Source organism: Phyllopteryx taeniolatus, chromosome 15 (genome assembly GCF_024500385.1).
Source record: "Phyllopteryx taeniolatus isolate TA_2022b chromosome 15, UOR_Ptae_1.2, whole genome shotgun sequence".
Lineage (NCBI taxonomy): Eukaryota > Metazoa > Chordata > Actinopteri > Syngnathiformes > Syngnathidae > Phyllopteryx > Phyllopteryx taeniolatus.
In genome coordinates this window covers 21,093,379-21,104,948 of record NC_084516.1, presented here as the reverse complement: position 1 = coordinate 21,104,948, position 11,570 = coordinate 21,093,379, and the positions used below count along the sequence as shown (strand labels likewise).

The following is an 11,570-nucleotide window of genomic DNA, read 5'->3' as shown; positions in this document are numbered from 1 at the left end:
TTTCAAATCCATTGTGGTGAAAAAGATGAGAATTGTGTTGACGTCCCGATATTTATGAATCCGCTGAGCTTAAAAGTCTCACAGAGTCATCGGCAGGTTGCGACAGCGATATGGAGACCGGAAGAGCCACAGAAAGGCATACGTAGGCTAGGTACTCTTCTACAGAGAACGAATGGGTTTGTCCCCGCACGTCGGGCCGCGAGCAGCTCCTGCGTGGGGGCACTCGCGCACTCTGCTGCAGTTTCTTCTTGGCGAAGAAGAAGAAGACGACGAAGACGAAGAAGAAAACGAAGAAGAAGAAGTGCGAGCCACAACAAAAACAGTGCTAGCAGCAAAGGAATGCGACGCTTTCAGACTTGAATCCAGCTGCAATAGCGGATGACAGCTGCTTTTCGGTTGCGCTTTTTGCCAAGCCACCGAATGCGGACGGTTGCGCCGCTTTAAGAGTCCCGATGCGGCGCACAGCTGCGCGTTCATTTCTCCATGCGCGGGTGACGGGTTAGCCTGCTCCAACTCTGTCGTCCTCGTCGTTTTTGTTTCATGTCACTGGCGTCAGGCCCCGAGCGCAAACATGGAGCGCTTGTACAAGCGCAAAATGTTCGCTTCGATGCGCAAAACCAAGACGGACCTGTCCAAGAAGCGGCAGATCGGTCTGCCCGCCTCCATCCTGGACGACACTGACGAGGGCTCCTTCTCCTCTTCGTCGTCGTCGTCCGGTTCCCAGTCCGACTTCCATAGCTCCCCGGAGGAGGACAGCGAGCAGGAGGAGTGGCAAAGGAGCGAGTCCGGAGCCACGTCCAGCGACGACAGCCGCTCCGTCACCCGCAGAAAGCGCTCTTTTCTGGGAGGCGACGAAACGTCCTCGTCTTCGTCCTCGTCCTCGTCCTCGAGCACTGCGAAGGAGCGAGACGACGACGACGACGACGGCGGCGGCGGCGGCGGCCATGATGCGGGGGAGAAGGAGGCGACGACCCAGCCGAAGAGGATGGTGCAGCCCAGGAAGCGGTGCAGGGTGCAGCGGCACGACGATTCGGACTCGGACCGTGCGGATGAGAAGCGGAGAGAGGAGGAGGAGAAGGCGAAGAGGAGACAGAGACACAACAAGCTGCTGGCGCTGTCCCGCAGGATGAAGGCCCGCCTTCCCAGCCGACGGAGGAACCGCGTGAAACAGGTGATACACCTGGGGAGGATGGGGAAAGGCGCCATCGCACAAACTCGCTTTGCACACCCAAACATATTATTACCGTTACGCAACCAATCGAGGGATAACTACTCTTGAAACCAGAAGACGGGGATAATAGTTTGCTCAAGTATTGTTGAGGTTACTGGAGGAGAACAGAAACATGCAACATCTCAACATTGTTCTTTATTGTTATGACAGATTTGAGCAAACATGACGGAAGTCGCGAGCCACCTACGATGACGTGGCGGGCCGCACCTGGTCCCCGGGCCTTGAGTTTGACCCCTATGCCCTCACGCGACAGAAAGCCCAAGTTCAATATCCTCGGTATCCGGCGGGGAGGGGCCAAGTAGCCGTAGCGGCCTTATTCGGAGGTGTCGGCCCACACTAGCTTCAGATACTTACAGGTGGAGTTGGCGGTCCAAAACAACAACAATATATGTTAAAACTGTCCTCGTGGCCTGACAGTAGAATATTACTCAAATGATCTTTTTGGAAAAAAAAATCATCCCTCTCTGGTCCCACGTTGTGCCTCTAATTTATTAGGGCCTGAGCAGCGACCACTCGAGGGCGGTGACGGAGAATTCCCCGAGCTCGTCGCTGACAGGCGCCCATTTCAAAAGTACTGGTATTCAACACTTAAGTAAAAGTACTGGTACTTGTGCCAGAAAACAACTCTGCCGAAAGTCAAAGTACTGAAGCCGCGTGCCGGCCACCAACATGGAATGCAATGAAACTTTGCCCCCACTAGCATAGCTACATGGAATGCGCCAACACTTTGACCCACTAGCTTAGCATCGCCATGTGCCGGCCACCAACATGGAATGCAATGAAACTTTGCCCCCACTAGCATAGCTACATGGAATGCGCCAACACTTTGACCCACTAGCTTAGCATCGCCATGTGCCGGCCACCAACATGGAATGCAATGAAACTTTGCCCCCACTAGCATAGCTACATGGAATGCGCCAACACTTTGACCCACTAGCTTAGCATCGCCATGTGCCGGCCACCAACATGGAATGCAATGAAACTTTGCCCCCACTAGCATAGCTACATGGAATGCGCCAACACTTTGACCCACTAGCTTAGCATGGCCGTAGGCATGGCCCGTCGTATCTACGACGTCTATGCCTGCGTTCCGTTTGAACTCGCAAGTCGGAAGTTCCGAGTTCCTAGTCGGAAATTCAAACGGAATGCCCTCTGAAGTCGGATTTCCCACTCGGAAAGTCGGAGATTTCGCACTACCCCTGAGTTGGCTTTCAAAGACGGCTGGCCCGAGTGTAAACAGTAAGTAGTAATAATCCCTTTCTTATCACTTCTGAATAGTTTTTTGTCAAGCTCGATCCGCCGTGTACATAGTATTGGTCAGCATAATGATATGGTGTTATTGCTGGAGTTCAAAATACCTTTTTCATGTGGTATATGCGAGCTACAGTACCGCCCGTGCTAACGCTAGCCTGGTGGCTTCGTTTTCATTTGTGTTTATGTGGCAACATTTCCAAAGTAAAAGTACTGTGTAGCAGTCAATGACCTCTGGACTAGGGATGCGCATTCTGAATATTGTTTCAACTGATGTACAGAATTTGTATTCCAAAATATTTCTGATGACCAAAATGAGTGTGGGAAATAGTTGTAATGTAAAGCTTTTCTTCCTCCAGTCTCGTTGGACAACAAAACTGGCCTGTATTTGGACCTCCACAGGAGGACATGTTTCCTGGCCTGTATGTTCAAGAGAACACACGATGCAGCTACAAACTAACTAATGCACTAACTCCTGTGGTTAAGCTGGTTATGGCTAAGGAGGAGCTGGAGCTCATCTCAACAGGTTAGAAAAAAAAAAAAAAAAAAAAAAGAAAGTTAACAAAAGTGATGTCTATATTACAATGTTTGATAGCCACTTGCTCATATGTGTTGTAGAGAGCTTGGAGGAGAATACTCCCTCCATCCCTTCACCTCACCTTCTCCTGCCGTGCTTGCAAATGAAGGCTTTAATAGGGACCAGATGCTGTTCCTGGTTGACCTGAGGGCATCGCGATGTTGTCTTTCCTGTGGCTGGCACGTCCGCGACGGTAGAAGTCAGAAGAGCACAGAATCTCGGACCTTCAGGTGTCACCCTGCCCCCCGGCTCCGGCACCCACACGGCCTCATAAGCGTCAGCGGGAACAAGATGACGCCCACCGATTCCTCCGTGCTGGCTCAACTGAAGTCAGCCCAGCAAGGGGCTTGAGGCCCTGAAGGCTCGACTGATGGATCAACTTTAAAGGCTTCTTTATACTCGCGCTGACGTCACTGCGGCTATCCCGCGCGCAGTTTGCCTTTATACTCGAGCGCAACCGCTGTTTTGAAAATGTGCCGCAGTTCTCCTCCGAGTCGGGGGCGTCGCTACGGCCGGTATCGGCGAGGACACCACAGGGCGGAGGTTCCTCTGCATCTAATGGCCCATTCCGGCAGCCGTTTTGACTTTCCTTCCCGTAACAAGGAACAGAGCAACAACAATGGTGACCGTGGAACAGTGTCTGCCAGAACAAATGGACCTCGATGACCAGATGATACGTTTAATTATGCTGCAAAATCCATCGAGAAGTCGGCGGCGCTGGTATGCGCAACCGAGGGGAAAGCGGAGTACGTCATCGCAGCACGCGACTAAAACAGACCAATCACGAGAGATGATCTCCGCGGCGTCAAGTGCCGCTTTGGGCCTGCGCGGCCCAATGCGGCGGTCACGTGACGCGACGCGATGCGATGCGGCCGTTGTCGGGAGTACAAAGAGGCCTCGAGAGTTAAATTGATCACACTTTTCTTGGAGTTTGCATTTGATGTTGACACTTTTGCACAATGTTCAATACTTTGCTACAGGGAGAAACTTTGTTTTGCCCAATTTGTATCTTGGTGGTGTTTTTTGAGTATTTTATTAAACTGTATTACATTTCAACTTGGAGTCTTTGCAGTTAATGATAAAAATAACTTAGTCAAACTTATTTACTGACATGCAAAAAGCAATGGCAGCAATTCATTGTTGATACCCATTTAGAGTATGAACATTTTAAGAAAAAGCAGGATGACGTCCTAGCACGGCCTCATGACATCTGCAGCGTGGCCCGTAATCCTTGAGTTCTTCCTGTCTTGGGCGTCCGTTTGGCCGTTTCCGAAGCACCCGTGTACATGATGTGGAGGAAACCAGCCGCCATTGTGATGGTCACCGCGACATCCATCTGGGTGCTCCGCAGATCTCGTAGATGCCGCCGCAAAAAGAGAGAGAATATAAATGAAGAGATAAGCCAAAGTTTATCCGAAAATGCAGGACGACAATAAGAACAATTAAGGAAGAAAGCTGCATATCAAATAACGGTGTGAGACTACGGAACAGAGGAGTGTGGAGCTGAAACAAATGCGCAAACATCAGTTCAAATATAAATATCAATGATCATTACAAAATATGAGGAAGTAGTCAAATCAATATTAACCATTATTATATGGGACAAGAAATGCATTAATATGTACAGTATGTTATATCGGTGTTTTTATAGTTTTAGTTTTGTTTGTAGTAGTTGATCTTTTCCTTCAAATCCAACATACTGCTGTTACTGATATCATCATTTGTATTATTGTATTAGTGTATATAGGAATCAGGATGTGTATATATTCATATACACTTAATTCATATATTACTATAGTACTATATTCATGTCCTGTAAAATAACAGTTCTATGGTTAGCGTCATTGGTTGCCGTCTTCAATTCGCTGTGTATGCTGCAGCGTAGCGATTATTCTAGAACATATTTTAGTAAAGAACATGACACAATAATTTACTCGTACATTACTCGTGCACTCACTGTAGTTGTCTCGCCACGCTGCACTATTTGCATATCTGTTGTTGACCAATGCTGGCCACTCATGCCGGAGTAGCATCTGCAACATTTGCACAATCGACATTGTCCCAGATTATCGCACGACTCGCTTGAAGTCTCGGCGCCCTTTGCACGATGCTCATTGCACCGGACTATTGCGAGAATAGTCTTTCGAAGTGCTCTAAGTGCTCGAGGACTCTGCATCTTTTTGTCTTTTTGTCCAAAAAATAAAAAGGTACCGGCATTACCAGATAACTAGCAACCCTTTATTGCTCAGTGACTGTTTTTTTTTTTTGTCAATGTCTTTCTGTCTCCAAAGTGTTTTCTGTCAATTGATCGTCTGTTGTCGTACTCGAGCGGCTCCGACGACCGGAGACAAATTCCTTGTGTGTTTTTTGGACATACTTGGCAAATAAAGAGGATTCTGATTCTGATAACATTTTATGAACCGTTCACCACTTAAATCATTGTTTTAAGTGGTAAGCGGTTTATGCCAAATGACCCTTCACCCGCTGGTTGGGGACCCCAGATTTTAAGTGCTAATTCATCATTTAAGCGGTCGTCAGTGCAACCTCCAGCGGACAAAATTAGCAACCGCAGTTACGGTTACTGAAAAATTGCAGTTCATGTGTTTTTTTTATTCACGGGCCCTCCCTGACAGGCCGGTTCTGGCCCGCGGAACAACCGTTGGACACCACTGCACTAGTCCCTCCTCTTTGTTCTACTAGTGCGCTGATTTGTCTTGCTAGCGAGGATAAAGGAACGTAATCTGTATATCGAGAAGATCAACTAGAAGAATGTCACTTTCTATTTTGAAGACAATAGCGCACCAACCCAAAGTAACACAGTCATACAAAGTTGTTGTTGTTTTTTTCAGCCTGAGGACGAATCAAAAGAAGTGGAAGACGGGGCTCACGGAGAGGAGGATGGAGGAAATAATGGCAAGGCTGAAGCTTCGGGTGGAGATGGAGCAGAGAAAGAAGAAGAAGAGGAGAAAGAGGAAGAGGCGGTGAAGGAATAGATTCGAGGCTGCAGTGAAGGCTACAAGATGTGCAATTGGAATGTGGAAATATTGCAGTCTTATTTTGGAGTTGAAATGGAACTCTGTACGGCGTTTTGTCTCCTCCTGCAGCAGCAGCAGCAGCAGCAGCCACACGCAATCAGGAGGCTTTCATGATGGATGATCCCTTGCTCCCGAGACTGGCATCAGCGAGTTACGGAAGAACCTTACGCACCTGACACGGCTCATCCCGCAATAGCAGTGGATCCTGAAGTCGGACCGGATTTGTTGTTTCAGGCCTATCGCACCCTAAAAGTGAACACTGAGGAGTCTCCTTGTTTTCGTCAACTGGTTTTGCGGTCATATTCCCCCCCCCAATCTTTCAGTAGTTCATATGAACAAGCCAAATTATGATCTTTCTGTAAATAAGAACGATCCTATTTGCATCGGGGCAAATGCTCCCGATTGAAAAGATTAAAAAGGCTGCTTGTTCCCAGGACAGTAGAACTATCAACGTTATCGCTTGAAGATAAAGGGGACATATTATGCAAATGTTCAAGTGCACACTGTTACTTTTGGAAAAATAGACACAATTGTATGCTCCAAAAAAGTAGTTGTTTTTTTTTAAACATCCCTTGCTCCTCCTTCCCTCAAAGTGCTAAAACTACAATATTTTGCATTATGTCTGCTTTCACCAAACCAGACTCCCAGAACTGCGCTGACATCGCGTTTCAGGGTTTTGTGAAAATTTTAATTTGGAAATATTCATATCTAGTTGATTCCCAATTTTGGAATCAAAATGAGCTGAACTTTACGGAAGCTTAAGTGGTTTGTTCATAACTGTGCTGTTCTTTCAATTGCTGCTATCTTATTAACCTCCTTGAAGACACGTCGGCTTCATTTACGTTAAACCCCGCACTTCAAACGCATATTCGGTCACCATAAGGTTTGCTGGGTTTGCTGTATCTGCGGTAACCATGACATTTGATTTTTTGTTAACTTTCGGGCTGAAGATTGCCCAAAAGTGAAATGCCTGTAAATCAGCATTCACTTTTAAGGAATCGGCTTGTGAGGATTTACAGTACCAGAGTACTGAAGTGTCGCCTTCTCGTAACCTCTCCTAATGCGTCGTCAGTGTAAACGAAGAAGCCTTGTGTTCTTTTGCTGGGCGGCAAGTAAGATAAGAGACCATACCATGTCCGTGATCATGACTCCGAACAAGCCAATCACAGAGCTCCTCTTTTGTGTGTTTGTGTGTGGCAACATGCAGTATTAAGAGAAATTCAATACACTTCTTTGACAAAATGTTTGTCTTTCGTTGCTTGAATATGTGTTCCAAAAAAAAAATCAATGAGTAGGCCTGCAATGTACGCGTATTTTTCCACAAGCTTATTAATCAGAATTTGACATGTGGCGCTGCTCTTTTTTGCAGAGTCCTAAAGAGGAGCATCCTTTTTTCTTCTGTTCTTCTGGAACAGCCGGAAGGAACTTGTTTCTGTTCCGTTTTTGACAGACGTTGATTGGCAACGAATGCTTTGGACTGGAAGGCCAGCAGACAATGTTACTTATTGCAGACATTTATCGGACTTCTATAAAAGATTCAAATAAACTCTCAGTCCCGTGGCCACTTTTTAGAACCCGAATGAGTCTCAGACACACACATCCATGATTGGGAGAAAAAAAAACACAAACAAACCCAAACCACTGAATGTAATTGCTTTCTTCCATGTCCAATAAATGTCAGCTTTGGCTTTTTTTTTTTGGCTCCAAAAATGTTTGGCTTCAATGCATTTTGCATCGCTGTGGTCGATGATAATGTATTTGCGTGCCTACGGCATAAGGCAAACAACCAGTACTTTCTCTTTTCACAAATGTCCCATTGTTCTTTACACGAATGACATTTGAGTTTGATCTCACTTTGCTCTATTTTACCCACCGTGCAAAAGTGGTCAACTTTTGATTTATCTGCCCAATGTCAAAAATACAGCACATGTCGGTTCGAGATAAACGAAATGTTTTCATTCGTCGGCAACGTCAGTGTTTTTCAGTCCGAAGATTTTGAGGCCTTTTATTGTGTTTTATTCCTTTTGTCCCATGTACTATCAGTGCTGTGTATATGTTTTCTGAGTGTGTTTCTGGTGGCTTTTCGTTCTGTATAAAACTTTGAGAACCGGCCTGCTTTCTAAAATCAGCTTCATGATGAATAAAATGTCTGTTTCATGACCCAGACATGTTTATCGCGTTTACCGTATTCTCACACAATACAATAGAGTATCAGTAAAGTGAGCGTTTGAAAAAGAAAATGTGTTATTGGAATTCCCCCCCCCCAAAAAAATCTCATTGTACTTTTAATGTCAAATCAACTGAGCTATCTTTCTTGACTTAAGGAAAAAGGACCGACATTTTCGTGAATGCACTTCACAGAGAGGACTCGTAGTACTCTACATTTTTATAATACAGTAATGCGCGGAGAAAAGACACTCACAACCAAATCAACATAAAATACACTGTTACGTGAATTCGCCTCAGAAATATAAATGGCAACAAACACTCTTGTGACGTCACTATTTGATTGGCTGAATCTCGCTTTGAAGGCAATCCATTGGGTGTCAGGGGGACGTAATAGCCAATCGGGTCGGGCAACGCTTGCACGTGACTACAACCTCATTACGCTGCGGCCGCCATCTTTGTTAGTGGCAGCGAGTGAAGCGCGCGGAGGAAAAGGTTAGCGTCGTGGCGCAGTGCGCTAATATCGTCAACACGCAGCACGAGCGGACTTGCGCCTGTCAGATCGGACGGCAGCTGCTCAGCTATGGTGCAGACTTGCTCTGCTTACGGCTGTAAAAACCGTTATCACAAAGATAAAGAGATCTCCTTCCACAAGTGAGTTGAGTATTAGCATTAGCAACATTAGGGAGACACCTCGGGAACTTACTGTGCACAACGACGGGCGCTCTTCACCGTTTTCTCACAAAAGAAGGATCACTTGATGTCATTGGAACGTCGCGAAAACTAGACGTCGTATTTGCAACTTCATACACGCACCGAATCGCGGCTTTTGCCGCAATGATGTTTTGGTTCCCCGCAACTCGCCAATTTGCAGTCCAATTGCCTTGGTTTTCTTCCTTTGACGGTTTGGGCATTTGCAGCGGCTCGCCAAGAACCAAGTGTTGTTGCTTGACGTCACTCGACTAAGGCAGCACCAAAAGCATCTTGGCCGGATGGCAACAGGTGGACGCAGTTGTCGAGTTGTCGAGCGGAAAAGCGGCTCATTGTTCTCCCTGTCACTGAATACCGCTTGACAAATTGTTTATTGTGGGGTGGGGGGGTCAACAAATCATCACTTTTGGACTACTGGCGTGAAACGGGATCATTCGTGTTTGGGGAATCGCTGCACTGTGCAGTTTTGAATTGCAGTTTTTTGTGTCACTTTTAGGCGCTGTCATATGTTCTGTTGCTTTCTGAAAGATTCACTGAACCCCGGTGGGGCAACATTTGCTCTTTGCATTGTGCTCACCCCTTGCAAGAACTGCACTCGGCGTCACAGGTGAGGCAGCCCAAAATAGTGGGCACGCACGCCTCTTGCGGCGGGCCTCGCTGGAAATGACTTGAGTAACTGCGGGCAGTGTCAAACTCCACTTTGGGTCAGGATTCAGAATTCACTTGGCTCTCATTCAGTTGCGCAATTGTCATTGTTCACTCAGGTTTCCCCTCGCGCGTCCGGACATCTGCGATAAATGGGTGGCGGCGATGAGGAGGAACAATTTCAAGCCGACAAAGTACAGCAACATTTGCTCACAGCACTTCGCCAAAGACTGCTTCAAGAGAGAATGCAACAACCGCGTGCTGAAGGACCACGCCGTGCCGTCGCTCTTTGACTTGAACCTCGACATCAAGGTAAATTCATTAGAGGGAAATAGATCTTGTATTGTATATCTTTTTCATTGTAACAAATCAAATCAAATGAAGTATGAAGTTTAATATTGGGAAAAATGTCCACATTGTATACTAAGGCTCTCTCAGCTATTTAATTGGCGAGGCGTTGGTGTGCTTCCCGTAGCCCGACCAATCATTGGGAAGGAAGCCTGTGAGCAAAAGAACAGACGAACGAATTGTGTGACCCTTAATGACCCAATAAAGTCGCCGAGCACAATTGGATCAAAATCTCGATTTTCTTGTTCCGATCTGACAGCAGGAGTGTCTGGAGGATCCCTTCCCCTCCGAGATCCACTTCCCCCTTTCCTTTCCTCTGACCTCCGACGATGTCGTGGAGGAGGTGGAGTCCGAGCCTGTGCGGAGTGCGCCCGACACCCCCGGCGACACGGCGGTGGTCTCCTGTGACCATAACTACACGGCGGAGGACTCTGCGCGGCAGAAGAAGCGCATCCAGCAGCTGGAGGAGCAGCTGGAGCTCCTCAGGAAGAAGCTGAAAACAACCCAACAAAAGTGTCGGCGTCAGGAGAGGCAGCTCAAGAGCCTGAGGGTCTCCTGCAAGACGGTCAGGACGCCGCGCCACGCACCGAGCGCTTTCAACGAGGGTTATGTCATTCTACCAAAACACATCTACCGCACGCTCCAAGGCATCGAGTGAAAGGATGACACAAATATGCCGCTGACGTTTGAACAGTAGGTGGAGCTGTTGCACATGGCAGCAGAAAGAACATCGACCATAAATGGAGCGAGCGGGCCGTTGCCGTTTTCCCAAACGTGTTTTCCCGAGCGACTGTTCACGTCACGCCGGCCGTTTTGCACATCACACGACACCAACTCAGCGGTGACGTATAGCTCCTCGTGTTGACAAATTCCATTCAAATCCTGGGATTTAAGGTCAGGTGGAACATTGGACCGAGTCAGACTCGCTGTACCCCTGTCGCTATTGCGCAACCCAGTGCCTGCTAATGTGTTGAGCTTTCCCCCTTAATATTATAGTCTAGACATCGGTGCTACCTTTATTTACTTTGTTTTTGAAAAGGTTGTATTTCTACAAATAAAAGCGGGCTTAAGTGACTGACTTTGGACTAATTGCAAATGTTGAAAGAAAATAAAAACAAGCATTTGGCGTTTCCCAGTTTTTCCTCACTAAGCCTGATTCTCTATTTAGCCATTATTAACTTCATCAAGCCTTCCCGCCTCAGCATTTTCAAAGAAAAAAAAACATATTTCTCTATATGTATTAAGAGTAAAGGTTATAAGACCTTGATGTCGCTGTGACGACAGTTGCACATATTGTTGAGAGTTTTAAGGTCCACGGGGCTGTGGCCAACCTCCCTGGATGGAGCCACAGAAGGAAAATGTATGACATCGGAGGGATGGCTAAGAGCAGTGGTAACAAAAGAGCCCGGGACAAGTGGCCCAAAATTAAAGGGGAACTCCAAGGTCAAAGTACATCAGTGCCAGATCGCACCATCCGTCGTCGTTTGAAAAATCATAAAAAAGCCAGACTGGAATTTGCCCAACTGCATGTTGACAAGCCACAAAGCTTCTGGGAGAACGTCCTATGGACAGATGAGACAAAACTGCAACTTTTTGGCAAGGCACA

At 47.0% G+C, this 11,570-nt stretch overlaps 2 protein-coding genes across 7 annotated transcripts; both read left to right on the top strand.

Annotated features, from left to right (window-relative positions):
- The first annotated feature begins 31 nt into the window (after positions 1-31).
- Positions 32-8,260, top strand: ccdc82 (coiled-coil domain containing 82). 3 transcript variants are annotated; one of them, XR_009784573.1, is made up of 3 exons: positions 32-1,171; positions 2,842-3,008; positions 3,101-4,115. XR_009784573.1 is itself a non-coding variant. In XM_061747744.1 (2 exons), the coding sequence occupies exons 1-2, from the start codon at positions 572-574 to the stop codon at positions 6,050-6,052; spliced, it is 744 nt and encodes a 247-aa protein (XP_061603728.1). In that variant the 5' UTR covers positions 38-571; the 3' UTR covers positions 6,053-8,260. The 3 variants fall into 3 exon arrangements, 1 of the variants encoding a protein (XP_061603728.1); XR_009784574.1 differs by lacking the exon at positions 3,101-4,115 and adding an exon at positions 1,382-2,470 and having other exon boundaries at positions 33-1,171; positions 2,842-2,981; XM_061747744.1 differs by lacking the exons at positions 2,842-3,008; positions 3,101-4,115 and adding an exon at positions 5,909-8,260 and having other exon boundaries at positions 38-1,171.
- A 394-nt stretch (positions 8,261-8,654) lies between these two features.
- On the top strand, positions 8,655-11,099 carry thap1 (THAP domain containing, apoptosis associated protein 1). Of its 4 annotated transcripts, none has more exons than XM_061747741.1 (4): positions 8,655-8,914; positions 9,468-9,578; positions 9,736-9,928; positions 10,227-11,099. In XM_061747741.1, the coding sequence occupies exons 1-4, from the start codon at positions 8,844-8,846 to the stop codon at positions 10,620-10,622; spliced, it is 771 nt and encodes a 256-aa protein (XP_061603725.1). In that variant the 5' UTR covers positions 8,655-8,843; the 3' UTR covers positions 10,623-11,099. The 4 variants fall into 4 exon arrangements, with proteins under 4 accessions (XP_061603725.1, XP_061603724.1, XP_061603727.1 ...); XM_061747740.1 differs by having other exon boundaries at positions 8,660-8,914; positions 10,224-11,099; XM_061747743.1 differs by lacking the exon at positions 9,468-9,578 and having other exon boundaries at positions 8,663-8,914.
- The last annotated feature ends 471 nt before the right edge of the window (positions 11,100-11,570 follow it).